General features: G+C 40.1%; 2 protein-coding genes across 8 annotated transcripts in view; one reads left to right on the forward strand and one right to left on the reverse strand.

Annotated features, from left to right (window-relative positions):
- The window catches only part of CENPP (centromere protein P), a 160,737-nt gene extending 159,385 nt beyond the window's left edge, over positions 1-1,352 (reverse strand). For 2 of the 4 annotated variants that reach the window (XM_069769706.1, XM_009921177.2), the window contains exon 1: positions 572-858. The gene's annotated coding sequence lies outside the window, so the exon portion shown is untranslated. Of the gene's footprint in view, positions 1-571; positions 859-898; positions 1,033-1,229 lie in introns of those variants that run through there. The other 2 variants (XM_069769704.1, XM_069769705.1) reach the window with 2 other exon arrangements.
- NOL8 (nucleolar protein 8) lies at positions 1,297-25,485 on the forward strand. Of its 4 annotated transcripts, none has more exons than XM_069769685.1 (17): positions 1,297-1,457; positions 1,883-2,066; positions 2,234-2,296; positions 3,281-3,359; positions 3,666-3,813; positions 4,756-4,825; positions 5,142-7,087; positions 7,378-7,494; positions 8,764-8,883; positions 9,237-9,321; positions 10,207-10,348; positions 11,866-11,949; positions 12,727-13,004; positions 14,897-15,023; positions 15,465-15,535; positions 16,436-16,518; positions 25,310-25,485. In XM_069769685.1, the coding sequence occupies exons 2-17, from the start codon at positions 1,928-1,930 to the stop codon at positions 25,403-25,405; spliced, it is 3,648 nt and encodes a 1,215-aa protein (XP_069625786.1). In that variant the 5' UTR covers positions 1,297-1,457; positions 1,883-1,927; the 3' UTR covers positions 25,406-25,485. The 4 variants fall into 4 exon arrangements, with proteins under 4 accessions (XP_069625786.1, XP_069625785.1, XP_069625787.1 ...); XM_069769684.1 differs by having other exon boundaries at positions 10,204-10,348; positions 25,310-25,479; XM_069769686.1 differs by lacking the exon at positions 25,310-25,485 and adding an exon at positions 16,845-17,467 and having other exon boundaries at positions 1,298-1,457; positions 10,204-10,348.
- Positions 25,486-26,412: the final 927 nt, after the last annotated feature.

A 26,412-nucleotide genomic window follows, 5' to 3' on the forward strand; every position in this document is an offset into this window, starting at 1 on the left:
TTATTTAGTGAATAAAGAAAGTATATGGAATTGAAGAATCACTGAGATTGTGCCTAGTCATGAGTTCCTCTGAAATTTTAAAGCAATCTTATGCAAGGTATGACAAAAAACAAGATCAGTAGGTACGAGAAATAGAAGTTCTCCAACTTTTAAAGTATTCTATTAGGTTTATTGGTTTTTTTTGTTTTTGTTTTTTTTTTTTTTAACTGGCTACACTGAAGAAAGTTTCGGTCATAATAAAGAGCAGATTCCGAAAAAGAAAAAACATTACAATAGCCAGAACTTTACCCCAGGTTGTTAGCTAATTCCTCTTTCAACAGCTGGCTGTTTTGAAAACAGTAACAACATATATACTGCTTTTTTAACTCAAGTGATTTTACTAGACTGCAGAAGACTCAAAGACTAATTATAACTTCAAAGAGCATTATCTCCAGAAAAAGAGATATTTCGTACATACTTTTAATTAAATAAAACATAAATTTAACGACAAACAATCAGTTATTTCTCCTCACCCTCAGCGTACACGCACATATTTGTGCATTAACGGTAAGTATTTCACGTTTCTACGTACCTGCCCATACACACCGCTAAGCATTCGCTTCTAAGCTGCCACAGGAAGGGCTGCGAAGAGCATTCAAGAGTTTGCGAGAAACGAAGTAGCAGGGTTCCGTATTCCCGTTGCTTTGCTCCTAGCCTCCAATCTCACAAGCCAACGGCTGGAAAACACGACTCGTCAGACGAGCCGGCACTGTCCCACACCGCCCCAAGACACGGGCCAAGGCTCACAGGTGCCAGGCGTCGGCCCGGCGGCACAACGCACGTCCGAGGAGAGGAGAGGAGCCCGAGCCGCGCTCGCCCCCAGAGCTCGGGGTCCCCGCAGACCCGACACCCCACAGACCGGCGCTGAGGAGAGACGCTCGCTCGCTCGCTCGCTCACTCACTCACTCCCGCCCACCAACGGCTGCCGCGCGTGAGCCCCCAGCCCGCGCCTTCGAACTGCGCGCCCAACCAGCTCGCGGCGGGCCTGGGCGCTACCACAGCTGCAGCCCGAGCAGGGGGCGCCAGCCGCGCCTTCGGCGTCCGTCCGTCTCCCCCCCCCCCCCCCGCGAAACAACAGAGCCGCTTGAAGGGCGGATCCCGAGGTTAATTATTCGAGACGGATAGCAAAAGCGTTACTTCGTTAGCTAACGCCTTGGTTTTCGCTTATGTCTTGCGGAATATCCCCCTACCTTCCTGAAGGGTTAATTACGCCCAAACCTTCCACGAGTCACAAGACCCAAGCGGTGTGTTCCCATCACACCTGACCGGCCGGAAACAGGACCCCGACAGAAGCGAGGAGACAATCAGAATCCGACGGGCCGCAGGAGGCGGAACCCTTTTTTTCCGAGTGAGCGCTAGGAGGGGATGCGAGGGGGAAGATAAATTGCGTTGCGCTACGAGGATCGCACATGGCGGCGGTGAGGGGTGGTCGCCGCGTTCCTGTGGGGGTGGCGGTTCCCGGGGGCTCCTGGCCTCTCCTAGGAGGGGGGAGATGGGGCTGAGGGCGACTCGTGGCGTCCCGTTCCCCCCCCCCCCCCCTCCAGTTTAGAAAGTCCTTAAAAGGTCATATCGCTGAGACCCGTTTACACTTACTGTCATGTACCCACTTATATGCTTCAAGGTTTTTTAAAAAAACCCAACAACCCAACACCTAAACGCTGGTTGCTTGCAGTAATGCAGTTCTTACTGGCGCTGGGCTGGAGCAGAGCGTGTAACCTCGTGCAAAGCGAAGGGGTTCTTTATGGAGGGTTTCCGATAGAAGGATTTGTTCTGTAATTTGGTGTTAGGATTGCATCAATCCCTGCGATGTAAGTGTTAGTGAACTATTGTTATCTTCTTGCAGAAAAACTGAGTGTGCGTTACAGGTGTGACAGCTTGACTTTTCAGCATGGAGAAGAAACAAGTTTCGAAACGCTTGTATGTTGGAGGGCTCGGCCACACGGTTTCAAAGGCTGAACTGCAAGAAAGATTTGGCAAGTTTGGGCATGTTTTGGATGCAGAGATTATTACCAGGAAAGATGATCAGGGTAACAGTTTTGCATCATCCTTTAAAAGTGAATTGTTTTTCAGTTTGTAGTGTGAAATGGAATTTTTGCTTCAGAGACACTTTATTTTCAGGAAATAGCTTAATTTTCAGTTTTAAAGGAAACATGGAAACTATATAGAAATTAACTGAATGTTTATCATTGATCAGGGAACCCTATGAAAACGTTTGCTTACATCAACGTCAGCATTTCTGATGCAGATCTTAAAAAGTGTAAGTACTGGGTTTTTTTTTTTAATAATTTATGGTTTTGAGCCAAGTTGCATTACTGATAATGCATCTAATGTTGTCAAATCAGGATGTGGTCAGGGTAGACCCTGTTTCATTCTGTCATCATATTCATTCCATTTTCTTTAAGCTGCAATTTTATGGAAGTTGCTTTACTGGAGTTTTCAGTAAGTAGATGTAAGCAGATTAAAAAGATTCCCTGTGACTGAAATAGCTGATTTATAAGTTCATTCTAACCCTTTTAGGAAAGGGTATAGGAAACATGCTTCAAATGCTTTCACCAGGTCCATAAAACATTAGAAGTGACTTGACGTGAGAGGAAACCCAGGAGGGCTTACATAAAGCATGCTTTTGTTAAAGCAATTTAACAAATCCCAAAATAGTTGAACTGCAGAACTACTGGCAGGCTTATAAAGCCACCTGTGTAATATGTAGCAGGAGAATGGCAGGTGAAGATACCTATACCCGAAGAGAGGGATTGGTAATATGCCCTTTTATTTAGGGAGTGCTGCCACTAGGAATAGGAAAGCTGTTTGAGAGTGACTAAAAGCTAACCCAGCCCTTGATACTTAACTTCCTTAAGTTCTAGTACAACACTTTTCTCTTTAGGTTTCAGTACTCCTTAGCTATGTTTTTCAAAGTACAGAAGTAGTTAAGTGGAGAAGAGCCTATCTGACAGTAGTATAGAAACTTCAGGGTATGTGTAGCTGTATTTTCAGGTTTGTATTTGAACTGAACCATACAGGCTTCAATGACTCTTTTGAAGTCAGAACTTTAATCTTGAATGTACACCTTCTTGTGTAAGAGTAGGGTATTAGACCTTTCATATACAAACTTAAATCAGGTGAGTAATGGAGTATAAAATCGTGCTAAAGAAACTTCAGACTGTCATAGAAGGAGGCATAGTTAAGTCTAAAGTATATTTTTTTAATGTAGAAAATATTAATTTCCTATCTATTTGTTTTACAGGCATGTCAATTTTAAATAAAACAAAATGGAAAGGGGGGACACTGCAAATTGAGTTGGCCAAAGAAAGCTTTTTGCACAGGTAAAAATCAATTTTTAAAAATGTATGTTGTTGCTAAAGTTACCCTTTTTCTGTTTATCTGATAATATTATGGCTGTGCTTTCATCTGCTATGCACTTACTCTTTCTATTTTTTATTGACATTGGTGGACTCTTGATGCATATTAGATACTACAACATGTTTTGCATCATTATTCCCTTGAAGGTAACAGATTTGTTAATTCCTTGAGTAGTGAATGGTTACTGTTCTGTGGGAGAGGGTCACTGCCAGCTGTAATTTAGCACACAGGCAGACCTTTTTTCATATATGATATGCTTTTTGGTACAGGCTCGCCATGGAGAGGGAGGAGGCAAAGCTGCAGAAAGAAAAGCCACAGAGAAACGACAAAGCGTGTCTGTTAGAATCACTGAAAAAGGCTGGAGTTGTAGACTTTCACATGAAAGCAGTACCAGGTACAGAGGTGCCAGACCATAAGGTATGGTGGGATAGATATATAGAGAATTAAAACAAAAACCAGAATTGGGCCCAAGCTTATTACATCTAAATTTATGTCAAATCTCTACGCTTTATGTAAAGAGTCTTTTATTAAGTGTGACAGTCCAATTTGTGAGATGTAGTCTAAAGAAATACCTTATGTGTAGACATATAGAATGCTCCTGTAGTTCTTTGTAATGACTGGCAATAATCTTGATCATACTGTCCTCTCTTGTCCTGTTAAGTTGGTAAATGCTTTTTTACTCATTGATGTTGGGAATATCTTCATGTCAACCTTAAAAGCATGTAAAGAGAATGTGTGTCTTATTTTTATACAGCATATACTTTTTTGATGGCTGGGTTGTCGGGAACTGATCTCTGTGCTTCAGCACATTCAGGATCAGGGTCTACACATGCTTACAAAAGTAAGGCTTAGAATAAAATCACTGAACATGCAAATTTACGCAAGAAAAATTGTACTTACTACAAAGTTTTCAAAATTATTTGCTAAGCACAGAATGTTTTTGGAGGGTGATGCGGGGATTTTAATTTTTTAGCAGGAAGGGGGAAAAGGGCAAAATAATAGTGATCCTGTCTGTATATTTACCACTGTTAAATCATAAACAAGAAGCCTTATACTAAAAATAGTACTTGTAAAGAAATTCATTTCTTTATTGTCATTCTTTATTTGCACATTGTAGAAGTTTGGTTTTTTGGCTGGTTGGTTTTGGTTTGTTCTTTTTTTTTTTTTTTTTTGAGAAGGAAGCTGGATAAGTTGTACAGTACAAATATATCTCACTTAAGAGAGTAAACAAAAAAAGAATTAGTCACAGTTGGTTCTTTATTAGTGTTTCTGTTATCCAAGAATATACATCTTGTTTTATTCCAGGATTACTTCCATTCCTTTTTTTGTTTAACACTGATTATTTTTCTTTTCTTTTAGAAATGGGTTGTTGGGAAATTTGGCAGAGTCTTGCCTATCCTGCACCTCAGGAATCAACAAAAAAATAAAATATCCTTTTCCTATAGGCTGGCCATAGGCACAATTCCCTCTTTCTTTCGTCATATGGGGAAACATTTGCTTGACACTTTTAATATCGACTACTGTGTCATATTTGATTTACTGAATCACCGAAGTAAATCTTGCAGTAAGTTTGTGTGATTTGAATAAATTTTTAGACTGCAGGTCAGTTGCCTAAAGGCTTATGGTCATAACATTAAAAAGGACCCTCTGTTGTCCTTTCACACAGAATTTAGCCTGTTCATAAAGACTGGAAGTCTGCTTGCTAAAAGAATCATGTTGTTTTAATTCCTTAACTGAGACTAACGTTGTGAAATATGACCCATCAAAATACTGCCATAACCTCAGAAAGCTGGAGCCAGACTTGACACATGTAGTTCCTATATCCGAGCTTACTTGGCACTTGGAAGGGGGAGATGATACCATAAACAAGAAGCGGCAAGGAGAGTTCCCTTTAACTAAGAAGCCACCTAAAAAACTGAAGCAACTGAGCAGTGAGGCTTTGAATGGAGCAGTAGTTCGCTCTTCTGGGTGCCAGTCACATTCAAAAACCACATGCTTACCACAGCTAGATCAAAGATCAAAATCCAAACCCAATGAGAAGTCTAAATTGCATTCATCAAGGACTCTGAAGAGTAAAATACCAGGGAGAGGTTTATTATCAGATAAATGCAATGTTTCTGGAGTTACAGCTCAAAATAATACGAGTGTTTCTGATAGTGACATTGATTCTGAAGAGGAAATCAGAGCAATGGTAGAGAGAGAAACAGAGAAAGCTGAAAATGTTGAGACTGAAAATGACCACTTGGAAATTGTTGGGGATAATTTTGAATTAAAATACAATAGTCACTGGTTGTTAAGCAATCCAGATGCCACGAAGAAAGCCATCAAAGGAAGTTACAGAGAGAAAGAGACTATGCAATGTGATAATGGCTATGATTCAGCAGATACAGATGAAATTATTGCTGAAAGTAAAACTCCAGATCTAAGTAGCAGGAAAACTGCAGTTTTAGAAGATTCTAAACAGGTGGCGGCGGAAAATAAAGAAATATTAACAAACAAAAAATGTGGTTTGATAAATGATTCCTCACTGAAAACTTGCAATTTAGAAGAAGAATACACTGAAAGAAAAAGAAAAAGGCAAAGGAAAAAATCTAGAATTGCTGCTTTGCAGAGTACAGCAGTTAACAGTACAACAAAGGCAAGCGATAGTGAAAGCTCTTATTCAGAGTCCGAGAAAGGAGAGTCTGAAATCAGTTCCGAGTATGAATCCATGATGCAAAACTGTTACCGCTTAGACCTTACATTAGATGACTTAAAAGCATTAGCTACTGAAAACACTGGGACACCAGCAGAAGAATCGGATAGTACACAGAGTTCTAGTCAGTGCAGTGTTGAAGAAAATCCTAAAAGTAATGTTGTAAATAAACCAAAACTTTCTAAATCTTGCCCTGCAGTTAAAAAAAAAAGTATCTCTCCTGAAGATGTAGTTGCTGCAATTTTAGCAGGGGAGGAGAATGCTGATGAAGAAAGCTCCAAGGGACAAAATAATTCACATTTGAAGTATCAGCCCTTCAGAGGAATGGGGTGCCTTTACGAAAAAGAGTTAACTAAGGACAGCACTGATTTAAAGAGGAGGTCTGTAGAAAGTTTAGGTCTTGAAGCTTGTATTTCTTACTGTGGGGAGGAGTCATCTAAAAGACAGTCTAAGAACCATCCATTATATTCACTTGAAGTCAGCAGTAAAAAGAGACAAAATATGCATTGTGAACAGCACAAGGGATTGTCAGATGCTGCCGCCTTAGCAGATGAGAGAGATCAGCCTGTTTCCAGGCCACGTTTACAAGGAAAGAACAAAGATGTGAGTTCTTTACAAGATGACCAAAATTCAGAGCATGGAGATGCTGCTGCTAGTGCTGATCAGAGCGAAGATGAGAGCAATGACATGGATAGTAATGCTGCAGTGTCACAGAAATGTATTAAACGACAATTGGAAAGCCCAGAACTGCTTTCAAAAAAATTGAGGAGGGATGTAAGCAATAAAAATCCAGAATGTGAAGCTAATAAATGTGAGAATGGGAAGACAAGCCTTCTGGAAAATAAAGAGCTTTGTCTTCATGCTACTGCTTCAGAGGAACCTAGTACAACAAAGAAACAGTTGCAGGATAACCAGAGGAGGCTGGCAGCTCTGGAAGAGAGACAGAAAGAGAGAGAATTACAGAAGAAACTCATTCAAGGAGCTCTTTCAAGTCTGGTAATTACACTCACAACTTCTACCTGAATAGCATGCAGTAAAAGAAACAGGGAAATTAATAGATGTGGTTTAAGATATTTTAAAATCATATTCTGGAATTTCTGACTACATCGCCAGTTTTCTTTTGAGTGTATACAAAATGATGCATACCTAATTCCTGGAATGTCTCTAAAGTTGCAAGAGGAATAGTAGATTCCTCCTTTCATGTCATGGAAATGTCTTTTCAATACTTACATGTGATGGCAGCAAGTATTTGGTATGTTTGACTTGACAGTTTCACTCTTACATAGGATAGCCAGCCAGCAGGCAAGCATAAACACATCATATTCAATTCAGATGCGGAAAGTGAAGCTGAAGTAGATGAGATGTTGAAGAAAGGTGCGAGTTTGGGAAATACACGTGAAGAAGTAAGTGTTATTAGGAAAAAGTCCAGTATTCTGTAAGGTAATGCCATATCAATATAACTCTGCCTTTTATTCTGAAGACTGTTTTTCATAGTGAAGTGATAGGAAAAAAAGTAGATAAGTTTTGAATTAATATGAGTGATTCTTCTTTTTTTGCTAACATGAAACGGGTTTCAAAAAACTTAACCATGCACCTGATAAAGCTGGAGAACTTGGAGAATTGGTAAGGAGATTGAGATTTGCATAAAAGAGATTTTCATTTTGATTAAAAGAAAAAGAATGTTTAAGTTATAGGGCTTATGCATAATTAGTTTTGAAATTTCACTGCTTTTAGTCAAAGGAAGGGGAGAAGATTTGGCTTGAGTAGTATAGAAGGACTCTTCGGTTTTTCCAACACTGTGGATGAAGAATCTTTATTAATGCAGAGTCTTGTTTTTAAACCAATGTTAAGGTCCAGAGAAGTTGAGTGGGACTTCCTCTTTACACCTTACCTAATTGAGACCATTTTGACAGACTTCTCAGGATTTTACTGCCATACTTTCAGCACAATTAAGTGCTTTTTTATGGAGTACAACTTCTTGTGTAATCACATTTTTTAGTCACATCTCTGCTAAAGCTTTAAACCATTGGTTTTGCTTTTGTTGGGTTTTTTCTTCATAAACGTAGTAAGATTAGGACCATTCTCGCTATTTAATTAAAATCTTCTTTTCTCACTTTTCCTCATGTTTAGTGCTTTTTTAACATATATATCTCTTACCCTGTATTTAGAATCCCTGCCCTGTATTTTTACTTTTCTTTAAAAGAACCTCTAATTCTATGGAAAATTGTTTCAAAGCCACAGAGTGCTTACCTTTTGTAATCATTGATATTTATCAACTGACTTAAACTATATTCTAGAGTTTATACCATAAATGATGCTTGTTCAGAAAGGATATAATTAGACACTGATATTTTTAAATTGATCTCCCTTGACGTGATCAGAAAATTGGAGTTTTATACCTAACTCTCTGATATTATAAAACCTGAGTTGCCCTTTACATGGATATTTGGCCGATGCTAAAATTTAGTAGTCATAACTGTAAAACAGAATTGTACAAGGTGTGTATACAATGTAAGCTTTGGAAGCACATGGATCAATAAGTGAGCTGGTTGTTCTAGAAATGCACTCTTTCAGATAAACCGGAAAGCACATGAACAAAGTTGATACTGATTTATTTTCTAAAACTTAACGTAAATGGCTGCTTTTCTGTATTTTCTTTTTGTTTAATAAAGGATGAATCTGCTCCTAAAACTTCGGCCAGGCTGTTTGAAAGCAGCGAGGATGAGCAAGATGATGCAGATTGTGATAGATTCAAAATTAAGCCCCAGTTTGAAGGCAAAGCTGGTGAAAAAGTGAGTGAACCCATTACTGTAACTTAGTTTTCTTCTAAGTCTCCATAATGCCACTTCAGAAGAACGTAACATGTAGGCTTGCATACTTGCTGAATATGATTTTGACAAACTTGCAATAGAATTCTCTTAAATAGAGGAAACGGTAGGCATGGAGGAAATAATGTGTGTTGGGGAGCGGGATTTGGTGCTCTGATGTTGTCATCTTTGAATACAAAGAAGTTTCTGGAAAAGGCATCAAGAGCTAAAGGGTTATTAATATGTTGCTATAATTACAGTTAAAAAAAAAAAAAGTTACTGAATGTTGATGGCTTTCTTCTCCAATACTTAATAGGATCTATTTTACTTTTGTTTAGCTCTTGCAATTGCAATCACGATTTGGCACAGATGAAAGATTTCGCATGGATGCTCGATTCCTTGAAAGTGACAGTGAAGAAGAAGGTAAACCTGCTCATATTTCTTGGTTAATGATAGTCATAGAGCTATATCTTGGAGCCTTAATTTTGGACGCTTGAAGGAACTTATGGACTCCTTTGCTTCTTTGGTGATTCCTTAAAGAAAATAACCCAACTCTGTTGTGGCAGTACATAGTATATATTGGTGGCTGTGTTTTCTTAAATGTATATGTTGCAAAGGTATTTGTAATAGCTGAGTGAGACGTACTTGGTTGATAAATGGACATTTGAAGATTTTTTTTTTTAATACAGGATGATACCAGAACGTGTTTATCCATGTTTTTCACAGGATAAGTGGTGACTTATTAAAATAAACTTTTTGACCGTTACATTCATTTAAACTGTTTGTTTTGTAGTCATCCTGCAGTCCATGGCTGATTTGGCAGCCTTAGAAAGAGATTTTTTTTTTTTTTTTTTAAACAGCAGAAGGCAGAAAGCTGAAAAAGGCAAACTTTTAAAAGTATTTCTCCCCCCCCCCCAAAAGAAATTATTAACCTAGTTTTCAAAATTCAGAATTTGTTTCTGAAACTTAAATTTTTGCCTAGTTCTGCTACTCACTTTGCTGTTTTAATGTGATCTTCTGTACAGCATCTAACAGTGGCAGAGTAGTTGCACAGTTACGTGATACAAGCAGGGGACAGGTTAAATAACTGATCTGATTTTCACATGAGATAGATGCCCATGACATTTCTAATCAAAGATTTTCTACAGTCCAAGGGAGGAAGCCTCTAAGTCGCTTTAAAATAAAGGAAGTGACGCGTTGATAATGTGTGAGCTCTTCTAGTACTATAGTAATGTTGTATAGCAAATATTACAGGCTTACTCAGGTCATAGCAGGGAAAAAATAATGTATTTATTTTTCTCTTAGCAGAGACAAACATCTTGAAGGCAGATGAGGAAGAAGAGCTTGCTGAGGAGAAAAAGAAAAATCTGCAAATACTGGGAAGCATCTTGAATATCAACCTGGAACACCCTAAGCCAACTAAAATGGCCACAAGTGCTAAGAAATTCAAGTATGAATCACCCGTTATCAGAAAAGAAGGAATTTTAGGAAGGCTTAATTTTTGCCAAGGTTTCACAACTAAAATTTCTGCCTACCTGACTGAGAAAAAGTATTTCCTTCTCTGTTGTGTGGATTTGAAGTCAGTCTTTCATGCAGTTTCCTAATTTGAGTGTCCCAATAGATTATACAACTGGTAATTGTTATTTTAGGGAAAAAAATTAACAGATGCCTGCTTGAGTTTCTTCTAGTAGATTTTGATTGATGGGATTGTTGGTTATGAAAATTAGTATTTTAATAAGTCCTTGCCTATGTAAGATATATTTCTGTTCTCTGTGGAGACAGACTTAAGGTGGCTAAACAAAGAAAGAACATGTGAGTTGGGCAGTAGGTCAGTCAGTTAGACTCATAACTTCTGTACCAGTTAATAAGGTGGTTGTTTTTTCTGGCCTGCAGGTGATTAGCGTCAAACTTCTTTTTCAGTGAAGAATTTTTTTTTTTTTCATTTATCTATACTTCTGCTTTTGAGAAATTTCTTCATTAGATTAGGAATTTGTTACATGTTGCTGTTGGGCATGCTGTAGCCTTCATTAGAGGATGATGAGATAGGTTTGGAAATGTACTATTGGAAGTATGGTGACATATAACTATGTACTTGAACAGAAATTGGTCTGTGGACTGAATTGGTGGAAGTTAGTAGTGTTAAGGGTAATGCAATAGTGTGCAATTAGTAGATTTTTGCTGACAGTGACTATTGGAGTTGCATCAGTTCACTGCTGACTGCTAAATACCATTGTGACTGCTGCACAATCATATTTAATTCCATGACTTTGTACAAATTTTTGTGTATTTTCTAAAGACTAAGCAGAGGGAGAAATAATCTGTGCACCTTAGAGGTCATCTTAGGAAAGTTTTGTGACTGACAATGTTCTCTAATACCCAGTTAATGATACAGTATGTAGCCATTTAAAGGCGGTTAATTTATGCCATAAGCATTACTTTAGGGAGAGGAGGGGAAATAAGTGATTACCTTCTTGCATTCCCATAAGGCAGCATGGGCTTTGCTGCGCTAGTATTGGGGTCAGTCTAAACCTTAGACTGCTTTAGCTGAAAGTCCTCAAAATATTTAAATTTTGAAAGGTGGACTAATAGGGTTTTGTTTGTTTGTTTTTCTTCTTTTTTTTTTCTTTCCCCTTGGACTCTTTGAACTTATACAATGTTTGGTACTAGAAGAAATAAATATAGATAGATATATCAATATGGATAGCTATATTGATATAGCTCCTCAAAAGATAAACACGTGCAGGTATAAACTTACTCTTACTGCATAACACACACAACTTGAGGTCTATGTTTTATATGAAATACTACAATTTTATTAAAGCCACTTCTGTTTATAATTTTTCCTGACCTGGACACTGACTAACAGGTCAAATGAGAATTTGAATCTGACTGTAAAGGTTTAGAGTAGCTTTCAGTTGAGCATTTAGAATGTCTCATGTTATTTCTTTTCCTTTCTGTTTTTTACAGAGATATTAATGCCCTCCGCTATGATCCCACAAGACAGGACCATGCAGTTTTTGAAAGGAAACCAAGTGCTACAGAACAAGAAAGGTAATATTACAGCCTGGTAACTGTAATTGTGATGTTTCTTCCCATGGAAAGATGGCAGAAGACTGAGTTTGAAACTATGCAGACAGCTATGTTTTTTCTTTAGTTCTCCCTGTTATTGATAAAATCAAGATAGAATAAGAATTGTGACCACTAAAATCACCATGTAATGCCGTCTTTTCTTTCTAGTCCATGTACTGTCTGCATGCCATTTTCTGTCTTCTTTCTCGCTTTCAGGCTATCCCTTTGCTTCAAGTCATGGACTTTAAGATTTGCAAATCCGTGAGAAAAAAAATATTATCTCATAACATTTATTTTGCCAGAAAAGAAATCTGTCCTAAATATCTTAACTTAAATGTTATCACATGTTAAGTGAAAAGTCAGGATGTAGTTAATTATAAAGTAGACTTGTTCCTGCCTTTAGAGTCGAACCTCAGCTGTTTCCCCAATGCTTACCCTCAAAGGATGGGTAAATTGCAGGAGGTGAAAAGAAATGGGTCAAAAGTGTAAACCAAAAGGATAGTCATGCAGCCCTATAAACGTATTTCTGGCAATAGGAAATATCTTATTGCCAGAACCTGGAATTGCTAAGAAAAAAGAAGAAGAAGGAAAAAAAAAAACCACACCAAAAAAACCCCACCCAAACCTTAAAAGTGAACTACTCCATTAATGTGCTTAGATAAGTTTAGGAAAACATTAATAGCAAGGTTGCCTCTGAGGGAACCTTTCTTTTAAAAATATATGTGCTATCTTACTATCCTTTTAATAATCTCATTTCAGTAAAGCTAAAAGGAAGAAGAAGAGGGAAGAGAGTGAGAAACTCCCTGAAGTGTCTAAAGAAATGTATTATGATATTGCTGTTGATTTAAAAGAGTTGTTTGGATCTTCAAAGAGCAAATCAGAAAAAAAAGAAGAAATACCCTGGGACAAAGACGATGCGGAGGACTCTACCCCACCTGACCATTTGGGACCTAACGTTGGGAGTAACGTAGCTCAGGAGTCTAGTGGTTTCACGTTTTCCTTCTTCGGAGACTTGGAGGAGTCAGGCATAAAAGAAGGTAACAGCAGAACATAAATAATAGTACAATTTCTAATGAGTAGCTGAAGTCAGGCACTGTAGAGTAATATAGTGGATGGAAATTCAGAATCCAGGGGATTTTTAGAGGCAAAAGTCAATAATTATGCAAAACATTATGATCTTCTCTAACACTTGCCAAGATTGTTGTAATTTAATCACAGCTCATTCATGCTTGCATCCCAGGAATTTTAAAAGGGGTGCTTTGAGAAGGAACTATTATTTAATTGGTTTTGAACAGTGATGGAAAAACTTGTCATCCATGAAATTTCTCAAGTAAACAGGGAAAACGATATACAAGTCAAATCAGGTTTCATATAAACCAACAAGATTGTAAATAAAATGTGTGTTAATTAAGGTAGTCTTATGAGCAAAAGAAAATCTTAGAGTTGACCCCGAGATCCAAGAACATTTTATTATGTACTTAATTTTATTATTGTACCTTTAGAAAATTGAAACTGAACAACACATGATTATTGGGGTGTCCTAACCGAAGATAAATGTTATGAAATCAAGTCACTTAATAAGGAGTAAAGTAGGAAATAAAAGAAACTGTGTGAAGTTAACTGAAATACATACAAAAAACCCCCAACCAACCAAACAGAAAAAACCCCAACAACAAACCCCCACGTTTCTGCTGGCTTCAGAAAGTATTCACTGTGTTATGAATGCAGTAATACGGGTTTCAGAATATGTAAGAGATCTCTAGAACAAAGTGGAGAATAACAGAGATGTAGTTCAGAGTTCACAAAGTTCTTAGCACTGAGAACCACGCTTAAGCACTATGTCTTGTATTTGCTGGTTTGAATAATTACTGGTTTATATCGCATAAGAATCCTGTTTGGTGGCAACAGGGCCACTGTGCTAGCTGATGTATTGACACAATCAGAAAGATAAATCTCTCTCCATTGCACATACCTCAGTTGCTTAGGTGATTTTTGTGATTATTTGTGGTGGTGGTGGTGTTTTTGTTTAACCTGACTTAAGATCATGTGTGTCATGTGGAAGCCATGAAGGGAGAACAGGCAGATAGTCTTTTTTTTTTTTGAGCACAAACTACGCGTGTTTTGTGGACAATTTAACCTTGCAAGTGCTCACTTTTTCCAAAGTAGCATTTTCTGATCTTTCTCTTGAATAAAATACTGTTTGTGTTTCATAGTGTAGTTACTGTTGGGTTTGGAAACTGTTTTATATTTCCAGAGAGAGGCAGTACAGGAGCTGTCTTCTCTATTCTGGTCATCCAGACAAGTACTGTGCGTATACTCTAAAAGAAAAGGGTACCATAGGTTTCCTTTTGGTGAGGTGAAGTAGTAAGGGCTCAGGTACATGTTCAGGTTACCATGTGTAAACTGCTCTTCTGGCAACTGGCTGTGTACGCTATAGGCAGGAATACATATGTGAAAATAACATAGCTTAAACTCACAGAAAGAATAAGCTAAGGCATTGTGAGTTTCTTTGCAAAGGAACTTATTAAGATAGTTCATAGTGAAAGAAAGCTTTTATTCCAACTTCTGCAAGCTAAAAATATGAATAGGCACAATTACTCTGAACTCAGTTGATAATGATTGTTAGGTTGGTGTGACTTGGTAGAACCCTGGACCCTAACAACAAGCTTCAGATGGACTTACACACTTTTTCCCTATGCTGTGATGATACTAGTTGAGAATTTTGAGGGTGAATTTGTGATATATGAGAAAGCAAACTAAATTCATACCTACCCAGAAGGTGATAGAAAACATGGGAGGGTAGGTTTCTGTCCTTCTTAAATCTGTGTTTTCCAATTTAAGTGTTTCACTCTGAAGTAGAAATTTTTACTGTCAAGTAGGGGAATAATCTGATTTTTTTTTTTTTTTTTAAATTGTGATATTATTGCAGAGCCCTACATACTTGAAACAATAAAACCTGTAAAAGTCACATGGCAAGAAGATCCGCGTTTCCAAGACAGCAGTTCTGAGGGTGATGATGAACCAGAGGCATCAGAAAGTGAAAGGGACAAAGAAATGCAAGTTATATTTGTATTTGTTGTCTACTTGGTTGTAGTTGTTTAATGCTATGAAAATGTTAATAGCAGCACTCAGGTCATGGGAAACAAACATCTTCATTCCACGTCTCTGAACAATGGAAGTCTTCTTAGGAAACTGTTCCTTGCTGCACAGAATGTAATAGCCAAAAATCTCAATACCACACTTGATTTGAAGTTGAATATAAAAGCTGAGTTTCTAGTTCGATGCATGAGAATTTAACTGGGTAGTGGGTTTGGCCAAAAGTCAAATATATATTAAGTTTTCTTAAGAAGTGGGTTTTTCTAGAAGGCTATACTTGGTTACTATGGAGTAGTGTTCTTCAATGCATACTATTTTTCTGAAGCATTACAGCTTTAACTTTCATTAATGGAATTTGACAGTAACTTTTATGATGCTAAAATTCCTTTGTGTTTGTCTAGGTTTTTCTCTTTACCGCAAACAGAAAGTGTTAGATTTTTCTTCTTCTCCAAAGATGATGAACGACTAAGAGGTATAACAGAACTTATTCACCTCTTTTTTGTAACTCTTAATGAAATTCAATGAGGAAGAAAACCCTGCCTAGTTATTAATATTTTGTAGTTAAAACACAGATGAGGGGTTTTAAGAAGAAAAAAAATAATTGCAGTTTTCCATCATTACTTGTGGTATAAACTGTGGTAGCACATCCCACAAGAAAGTCCTGGTAAAATAAATGCTGAACAGCTATCTTGCTTTCCTGTTTTCTGATAATTGCCTAATGATCTGAACGTAGCTGGTCTTTTAGGGCTTAGCAAAAAAAATATATGTAAATATTCTTATCAGCCACATATGCCCACATGGTTCTTGATCCTAAATAATGTGGGGGTTTTTTCTTGTGAATATAACAAATGTCATTGTTAAAACCAAACAAAACAATAATAAACAAAACAACACCCAAAGGAAAAAAAAACCAAAAAAACAAAACCCCAAGCAGTGCACAGGACAGCCTTAAATAATGTTTGTTTTCTGAGATAACTATCATTAAAAGTTACTGTGTTAATACAGTTACTTACTGTAATCTTCCAGCCTATCTGATTACAGTGCCTGTCAAATTTGAGCTCTGAATCCTTAGCAGGCATAAATTTTCCTGGGAGATGTGTGATAATGGTGCTGAGCTTTTAATGAAACAGATGCTGTTTCACTGCAATTTACATTGCAGCATATTAAGGAAACTGCTGCTGCTTTTTATTTTTCTTAGTACACAAGGCTGTAATACATAACATTTCTGTTTGAGCCAACCATGTTGTGGGGGCAAGAGAGGAATATGAAGAACAAGCCTTCTGACTTGATTGCTGTGATGCTCATAAGATTTACAACCACCACCATATTCAGAATTGTTTAACCGTATTAATTTGTTCTTTGTTTTGTGCAGAGGGCCCTAAGTTATTTTGTAGATCAATAGACCTCAGTGAAGAAAAAGATGGTTGGGAAGACAGACGTAGATTATTGCTTGAGGTGAGTATTTTAACATCTGTTACTTGGTAACTGCAGCTGAAGGCTTAGCATGAGGAGGAAACATGGCTGCTTATTTGCTTAATTTGCATTAAAAATCAATTCAGGACCTTTAGAAGGGCTTGAAACTTTGTAATTACCAGGGAACTAAAATTTTTTAGTATAGAAGTGTGTATAACATTATGTTGTGATGTCCGGTCAGGTAAATTACTGAATCTCTGTTATCGTACAGGACCAGTTACTTTACTGCATGTAAAAAAAGTGCTTGAGACAAACAGGTGAATTTGGAAACTTTTCACAATATTATGTTAAAATTTAAATATTTTCAGGAATGCCGGAAGAAGCATAAGGATGCAAGAAGGAAAGTGAAAACAAAACAATAAATCTTTCTTATCTTACTGGTCAGAAACGTTTCATGTTTCTTCTTTGAAGAAGTTGCAGAAAAATGTTACTTTCAAAATTCTACTCTTTCAAAGACCTAACAGGAAATAATATTCAAAAAGACTCTAAAACCTGGTTTCTAAATAGGTACATGTTTATTGCGTCACTTCAGTGTTTGTACCAAGATTTGGTTTTATGTCTATATGGGTTAAATATGACTTGCTGCTTTGCAAGATTTTTGAGAATTTGATCATGTAACAAAGACAATATGGGGTTATTTTGCTGTGTTCTCAGGCCCCAGTGCTAAAGGGGGTTGAGAAAGAGCAGGTGGCTCCGTGTCTGTAAGACTATATAACCTGTATTCTGCCAAACGTAACAGAGATCCTGTTTGAGATTCCTTTACAAATATTTGGAATGCATTATTTCCAGAGTAAAAGTTTACCAGAAGTTATGAAAATACATATATAACAAGGAAGACTTATGAAATGGGTATATTTGTATTTCTTCACAGAGCTGATTTTTCTACTTTTTAATTGAGTGTGTACATTAATAAATAATAAGGACAAATGTTGCCAGTGGTGTATGCTTGTTGTTGAATGAATGATGTTTTTACATATAAAGTCTTATTCTGAGGTCTGTTTGGCCTATATGCTACTGAGGGTCTGCTGGAGCAGAGAGGCTCTGCCAGGCCCACCCTGGGCTCCCGCTGCCAGGCCTTGCCTGGCCCCTGGCCCCAGCCCAGGGGCAGCCGGGTGCTTTGCCTCTTACCGGTGCCCAGGCCAGCACACGCGTCGCACTCCCAGCTGGCCGTGCTGCTCCTCAAGTCGGAGCAGCGTCTGTGGGTGCCCTCGGCAGCGCAGGAGCAGCACAGGAGCAGTTGCCAGGGCCTGGGGAAGCAAACGTGCTCATGGCTGTGAGGACAAAGTGACCGCAGCACGGGATTGTCCGGCCGAGCTCTCGGTCTCGGTCCTTGCGCCTCGAGCCCTTGGCGAGACAGGGTTCCCGTACAGAGCCCCGGGGTGCAGCCTGGGAGAGCAGGGTGTGCGTAGCAGAGAGTGTGTTACAGGCCAGAAGAGGACCTGGAGGAGCAAAGGGCAGTCGTGATGACGTGGAATAGTTCAAGTTGTGATTTTTGGGCAGCAGCAGGAGGATGGGCAGTGCAGTGCTGGGGTATGGATCCAAATTGAGGATGTGCGGTGGGTTGACCCTGGCTGAATACCAGGTGCCCCCCAAAGCTGTTCTATCACTCCCCCTCCTCAGCTGGACAGGGGAGAGAAAATATAACAAAAAGGAATCCTGGGTCAAGATAAGGACAGGAGAGAGCACTCACCGATTATCATCACGGGCAAAACACTCAGCTTGGGGAAAATTAACTCAATTTATTACAAATTTATTACAAATCAACCAGAGTAGGGTAATGAGAAATAAAACCAGATCTCAGAACACTTTCCCTCCACCCCTCCCTTCTTCCCAGGCACAACTTCACTCCTGGATTCTCTACCTACCCCCCCAGCGGGGTAGGGGGACGGGGAATGGGGGTTACGGTCAGTTCATCTCACATTATTTCTGCCGCTTCCTCCTCCTCAGGGGCAGGACTCATCACACTCTTCTGCTCCAACGTGGGTCCTTCCCACAGGGTGCAGTCCTTCAGGAGCACACTGCTCCAGTGTGGGCCCCCCACGGGGTCACAAGTCCTGCCAGAAAACCTGCTCCAGCGTGGGCTCCTCTCTCCACAGATCCACAGGTCCTGCCAGGAGCCTGCTCCAGCGTGGGCTTCCCATGGGGTCACAGCCTTCTTTGGGCACCCACCTGCTCCGGCGTGGGGTCCTCCCTGGGCTGCAGGTGGAGATCTGCTCCACTGTGGACCCCCCTGGGCTGCAGGGGGACAGCCTGCCTCACCATGGTCTTCACCAAGGGCTGCAGGGGAATCTCTGCTCCGGCGCCTGGAGCATCTCCTCCTCCTCCTTCACTGACCTTGGTGTCTGCAGGGTTGTTTCTCACATGTTATCACTCCTCTCTCTGGCTGCCATTTCTGTGTCTGTCCTGCAACTTTTTTTTCCTTCTTAAAAATGTTATCACAGTGGTGTTACCACTGTTGCTGATTGGCTCAGCCTTGGCTGGCAGTGGGTCCATCTTAGAGCCGGGTGTTATTGGTTCTGTCAGACACAGGGGAAGCTTCCAGCAGCTTCTCACAGAAGCCACCCCTGTAACCCCCCAGCTACCAAAACCTTGCCACACAAAGCCAATACAGGATGCAAGCACATCTGGGACTGGGACATCTCAGTGATTGCGGACCATTAGCAGGGCTATGAAAGAAGCCGGACGGGTTGTGGGGAACTCACAGGCATTGCCAAATCCCCAGAACGCCACAGCTTTGTGTTTCAAGCAACAAAAATCTACTACCAAGTCATACGCCCACCCACACTCACGCTGACCCGTGGTAGAGCCCTGAGCAACGCATGAGGGAAAGAACGTCCTTTACCAGGTCCTGGGGGTCAGGGCTTGGCCACTCTGATCATAAACAAACACCAAGAGCTTCCACGTGATTAGAGCTGCCAGCACATTGCCTTTGCCACCTGCAACTCTTGTCTCAGAGTTTTTGCTGCATTAGCCCCCAGGACTGACACGTTGACTAGTCATTCCCTTGTCAGTATTGGCCCTCAGCGGGGCCTCCAATGCCCTCAGAAACTTGGGTTTTTTTCTTCTGCCTTCCACTTCTTTAGACTCTTGTTCCTGCTTTCAGTATCTGCAATTCAGGAACTGGGCACCAGAGGACTTCTTGACATGCAAAACACACCAACAAGTTGTGTCTCTTTGCATAACTTTCCCTAACTCTTCAAGTCTTCTGTGGCTAATTGGAGAAATTTCAGGAGTATAGCCAAGCAGAGGAGATTGAAATGATAAGGAACAAGAAATCAGGATTTCTTCTTTTTCCAGTTTTCTTTGTCTTGCTGCTTACAGAACAAGTAATACCAGCCTTCTCCAATTCGTATTGATCCAGAGCATCTGTGGATGATGTCTGAACACATAGGAAACGGTGAGATTGTTTCTGTCAATGTATGCGACATCGTTGTCCTGTGCCCCATCATCATCGTCGGTCCCTCTCCACAAACTCCATCCATCATTTCTCTCAGTGGTCACCTGGACTTGCATCATGATTTCTCAAATCTAAGCTTTTCCCTCTAACGTCTGTAGCTGAATGATTGAGCTCATTTGCACAGATTCCCACTGGCTTTATTTGGAGAACCAGCTGCACGCAATCACAGAAGAATGTTGTTTACCTACCATTATAAAAAAAAAAAATGTAGCAAAGAAAAACAATTCATTACAAAATAATGTATGAAGTCCAAGTTTCCTTCACTTTCTGCTGTGGGTCACCTTAGTGGAACACTTTCAGTGAGATACACAGGAGAACAGGTACAAACACAATGGAGGAGTTGGCTCAAGAGACCATCAAGCAGACTACTGAAAGACAAGGCAAGCTTTAAAGTGCCTGAAGCTCCAAGCAGCACCTGGGTAGCTGAGAGGTGTTTGAATGGGTGGAGACCAATGAGAGGAGGAAAGCTGGATGGACACTGGGAAATGCAGATGTCCAAGCAGTCTGCTGGAATGACTTCTTTAGAAATGGTCAGTTCAAGCAGGACATGTGGAAACCTGTGAGAGATTGGTGAGAGTCAATACACAGTATACTAGGCAGAGCAGTGTCATGGGTGTAATGGGAAAAACCAATATTTCTTCTCCTAAGCATAGCACATGGGCTGGAAATTTCCATGCTGACATGGGAAAACATTGTCTGAGGAGGACCAGGGTTTGATGCATTTCATAGGATGAAAGATGTGCTCATGTTGTCTTTAAGAGTGGAGAACGGTTCCTGAGCTTTGCAGGCAGGGCACAGCTGTGCTTCTCCATTCAGGCCCAGAAGGTGCTCACCATGCCAAGACCAAAGCTGGGCAGCTGGAGGGCAGTTCCTTCAGTTTATGCATGCTCTTTGCCAGGGATGGGATTCATCCTGCCTCGTTTTGATGGTGAGACTAAGTCACCCAAGTTGAATTATTTCCAGTGACATAGCCATTTATCAAACACACCTTATGTGGAGCAATGACTCGGAGACACTGCAGCTGTAAGCTCCATCCCCATCAGACAGATCTTGTCCTGTGACCAGATCTCTCAGTGTCTGCTGGGTAATGGTGCTCCCCAACCATCTGCAATACAAATGTATGTACCAAATGAGTTCCACCCCGAGGTTTGCACAAGATCTTGGAACTCATAAAGTACAGACGTGCCTTAGGGAGGTCTTCCCCTCACCAAAATGTGTTTCCTCAGCTCATAGTTTGGGGGGTCCATGAATGTGGAATGGAGAGACACGGTCGTTACCAGGGGATAAAAGGGAAAGCGCTTCTGAGGAAGACAGCTACTGCCTGGTGCAGGCCCAGGGAATCACCCTCCAGGGATGCAGATGTTGCTAAGGAAGCTGTCCCAAACAAGGTACCTGGCCCCCAGAGCATGGGGTACCTTGCACCCAAGGACCCAACTTTTCCTTTTGGCTCTTTCCAGGAAGTTCTCAATCCAGACCGTTGGCTTTCCCCATTGCTCTCCTATGCTGCTTCGTTTTCTATATTGATGGCATCACCCATTCATCTAGAAGCCTCATTCAGATGGTCTTGCTCATCCTGTGGGACTCGTCCTGTAGGGCTAAGACATCCTTACCAGCATTTCACAGAATGACAGAATGGTTGAGGTTAGGAGGGACCTCTGGGGTCATCTGGTCCAAACCCCTCCTCAGGCAGGGCCACCTAGAGCTGCTCACCCAGAACAGGCTTCAGATAGCTTTTGAATAGCTCCAAGGACGGAGATGCCACAACCGGGGCAACCTGTGCCAGTGCTTTGTCAACCTCACAGTCAAAAAATGTTCCCTGATGTTCAGAGGGGACCTCCTGAGTTTCACTTTGTGCCCATGGCCTCTTGTCCTGTCACTGGGCACCACTGAAAAGAGCCTGGATCGCTCTTCTTTGCACCTTCCCTTCAGGTATTTTTACAGACTGATTAGATCCCTGTTAAAGAATTTTCAGTCATGGGTTTCTCCAGGTTTGCTTTATTAACAACTCAGAGTTGGGCCACCACTGCAGTGAATGGCAACCTTCCAAAAATTTCTCAGTCTTATATACCTTTTTACCACCCATTATCCCAGTCCAAAGTCTTTGTAATTTTCCAGTTGATCTCGGTCCCCGTGTCATTATCATTCATCATCATTTTATCTCACCCGTTCTTTTGTTCTCTCCGGTCATCATCCTGTGGGTTTCGAAGTCCATCTTGGGTCAGTCATCTTCTCATCCCCTTTACTTTGAAGTCTCGTACCTACACAATTCTGAAAAAACCTCTCTGGTTGTTCCATTAACTATTCCACATCTATCTTTGTGAGTTCTACCTATTTGAATCACTCCCCCAGCTACGCACCTGTATCTTGCTGATTTTTCATCTTTTGTTTGATCTGTCTCTACTGATTAGCTTGACTGGGTTTTAATCCAGTCCTGGATTGGGGCTACACAGAGGGGGGGCAGCCTGAGAACGCTGTTCATGACCTGTTGAGCATCTCTGTTGCCATTAATAACCTTAACACATTCTATATTAATTTCTAACAGTCTTATAGTCCTAAGTTTTCTAAAATCTTCTACAAGGTGGTCAATGAGTTGGTGGTCATGATCTCCCCCCCATAGGAATTACCTTTTACCTCCTTCTTACTCTGTCTTGGCAGTTCCAAGCGGTTCTTCAAGGTTTGTTGCTCAGACCACAATCCATTATCTTTTCTGACGTAAACATAAAGCCCCATTGCCTAGTAGTTAGTTCCTAAACCCTAAACCATGTCTAGTTATTGTTTCCCTATTAAATTTTAACAGATGGGGCTGTATGCAGGACTAGCAGCAGGATTTTATTCAACCACCCTGTCTCCATTGCCTCTCTTGTAGTTCTACAAGCTTACCATTAGCCTGTGGATTCCAAGGCTGAAATTTCTTTCATTCATTTAATACTCAAAAATCTAGAAACTCCCTGTACTATTTCTACAATAAAATGGGGTCCTTCTAAAATACCAAACTTAGGGATAATTTCTTTTTATAAGGCCTTAATTATTCCCCTAGCCTTGTTGGTACGACATGGAAAGGCCTCTGGCCAACCAGAAAAGGTATTTATCATCACCAATATTTGTATGAATTTCACCTTGGTAGTTCCATAAAACCTATTGGCCGGTATTCCCCAGGAGTTATTCCTTGTATCACAACTTCTCCTATAACCCTCTTGGTAATCTTTGGATTATTAGCACAACAAAGAACACATCTTTTAATTATTATATCTGTTAGATTTTGCATTTTTGGTTCTCCAGCCTATCTTTTGGCAGTCAATACCAATGCATTTGCTCTTGAATGTGTTTCTTGATGTAATCTTTTAAGTAAAATTTTCAACATCTTTTCAAAAATTAAGAATTGTTTCAAAGGTGCCACCCATTATCCCTGATCATTTTTAGAACAATCTAATTGTTCTGCCAATTGATCTTCTCTCTCGGTATATTGTGGAAGTGATAATTCTAAATGAGGTGTTGGAATTAAGGCTCCTTCAAATTTTGACTCTTTTAGAGCTGCTTCTTTTGCCACCTGATCTGCTTTTTTATTTCCCCTTATAATTTCACTGTTCCCCCTTTGATGGGCTTTATAGTGTATTATTGCAACTTGCAGAACTGCCTGTAAAAGTTTCATTATTTCTTCTCCATATTTAATTGGGGTTTGTGTGAGCTTAGAAGTCCTCTTTCTTTCCAAATCGCTCCATCTGCATGCACCACTCTGAAAGCATACTTAGAATCGTTATAAATATTGACTCTTGGCCAAGTTCCAAGGCTTATGTTAATGCTACCAGTTCTGCCCTTTGGGCAGAAGTATTCTTAGGCAGAGATTTAGCTTCTACAGTTTGAGTAGACATTACCACATCTTTTCGCCTTCCTTTCAATACAAAACTGCTCCCATCAGTGAATAGCTCCCAACTCCACATCAGGCAAGGGTTCATCCCACAGGTCAGGTCTACTGGAATACACCTGTGCCAATAGTAGTCAAACAGTCATGATGCAATTCGCTGGATTCAGAAATTGGGAGTAAAGTAGCAGAATTTAGAGCAGAAGTCATTGAAATTGCTACATCATCTTGTTCCAGCAACGCAGCTTGATGTTTAGCTAACCTGCTTGGTGATATCCAATGACATCCTTTGTTTTCAAGAAGAGGCAACACGGCATGTGGTACAAACACAGTGATTGGTTGGCCTAATGTTAATTTTTGAGATTCTTCAATCAACGTTACGGTAGCTGCTACTGCCCTCAGGCAGGCTGGCCATCCTTTACTGACTTCATCTAATTGCTTGGAAAAGTATCCTACTGGTCTTTTCCAGCTTCCCAGTTTTTGTGTCAAAACTCCTAGTGCCACACACTGTCTTTCATGTACATACAAATAAAAGGGCTTTCTTAAGTTTGGAGGTCCTAAGGCAGCGGCTTCCATAAGCTTTCTCTTAATTTCATCAAAACTTTTTCTACATTCTGGTGTCCATTCAAGGATCTCCTCCTTTATGGCAGCATACAATGGTTTGGCAATTAGTCCAAAATTGGGGATCCATAAACCACACCATCCAGCCATTCCCAGAAATCCTCTTAATTGTTTTTTTTGATGTAGGGAGAGCGATCCTACAAATTGCTTTTTTCCTTTCATTGCTTAATTCTCCTTGTCCTTTCATAATTTCAAACGCCATGTATTGGAGCTTTTCTTTTCCAATCTGTGCCTTTTTCTTAGAAACTCGATACCCCACCAGGCCCAGGAATTTAAGCAAACTAATGGTGGCTTCCAAGCGGGCCTTGTAATTATCAGAACCAATTAGTAAACCATCAACATATCACAGCAATGTCACAGCATCATTATCACTTTGCCATAGTTCCAGCTCTTTAGGCAGTATGTTACTGAACAAGGTGGGGCTATTCTTGAATCCTTGGGGAAGAACAGTCCAACATAATTGTGTCTTTCTCCCTGTAGTTGGATTTTCCTACTCCAAGGCAAAGATGGTCTGGCTGTGCTTATCCACAGGAATACAAAAGAAAGCATCTTTCAGGTCCAACGCTGTAAAATAAGCGTTACTGTCAGTGACTGAAGCAAGGGGAGTGTATGGATTTGGAACCACAGGGTGAACATCTACTGTCCTCACGTTAATTTCTCATAAATCCTGTACCAGTCTATACTCTGAAGAATGAGGTTTCTTTACAGGTAAAATTGGAGTATTCTATTCTGGTTGGCATTCTCTTAACAGTCCATATTCTAAAAAGGAGCTTATCATAGGTTCTAAACCCTTTCGGGCTTCTGGCTTAATAGAATAATTGTCTTTTTCTTACCAGCTGGGCTCCCGGTTTAAGTTCAGTCCTTACCAGAATCAAATTCTTTGCTCGTCCAGGTATCTTCAATGCCCATACCAAAGGTGTAATTGCGTTTAATACTTCTTCTGGAATATACGTTTCTTCATCGGGATTTTCTTCAGTTATTAAACATATCTGGGCTTTCCAAGCTGTTTCTGGAGGAATATGCAACTGAACGGAGTCTTCAGAAAAGGTTAGTTGTGCATTCAACTTACAAAGTGTGTCCTGTCCAAGCAGTGGTAACGGGCATTCTGGCATATAGAGAAATTCATGAGTTAATTTAGTATCACCAATTGAACACTCCATAGGTTTTAAAAACGGTCTTAAGGTTTTTTGCCCTGTCACACCAACAACATTTATTTTAGTTTTACTTAAGGGACCCTCACAACTAGTTACTACAGAACGTGAGGCTCCACTATCAACTAAAAAATGTGTTGTCTCATTCCCCAGCTTAACTGGAACTAGAGGATTGGCTGGGGAGATTTTAGTAGATTCCTCTGGTCCCCTTCAGTCTAACCCGATTTTTGTCATTACTTTAATAGCCTCTTCCTTCCTTTTTCCCTTATCATTAGAGAGATTAGGGCATTCCTTTTTCCAGTGTCCCTCCTATCCACAGTATGCGCATTGATTTGCTCCTAAAGGGACGTCGTAATTTCCTCTATCATAACTTCCCTGTCCTCTTCTCCCTTGAAATCCACCTCTTCCACGTCCCCTTCCTTGCACTCTGCTTCTCCCATCATTTAGGGCAGCTACGAGGGATGCCTGAATTTTGGCAGGTCCTCATTTTTCCTTCTCAGCCTCCTCATCTCGATTATTCTATACTTTATATGTAATGGATAATAACTATGAAATTGTCATTCCACTTGCCCCTTCTACTTTTTGCAAATTTTTTCTAATATCTGTTGCAGCTTGACTGATAAACGACATATTAAACAACTTTAAATTGCTGGGATCTTCTGGCTCTAAATCAGTCCCTTTTTGTGCCACTTTGCACAATCTCTCATAGAAAGCAGAAGGGGTATCTTTATCCCTTTGTCTAATTTCATATAATTTGGATACTATGCATGCTTTCAGGATTGCTTTAC

Source organism: Haliaeetus albicilla, chromosome 24 (genome assembly GCF_947461875.1).
Source record: "Haliaeetus albicilla chromosome 24, bHalAlb1.1, whole genome shotgun sequence".
Classification (NCBI taxonomy): Eukaryota; Metazoa; Chordata; class Aves; order Accipitriformes; family Accipitridae; genus Haliaeetus; species Haliaeetus albicilla.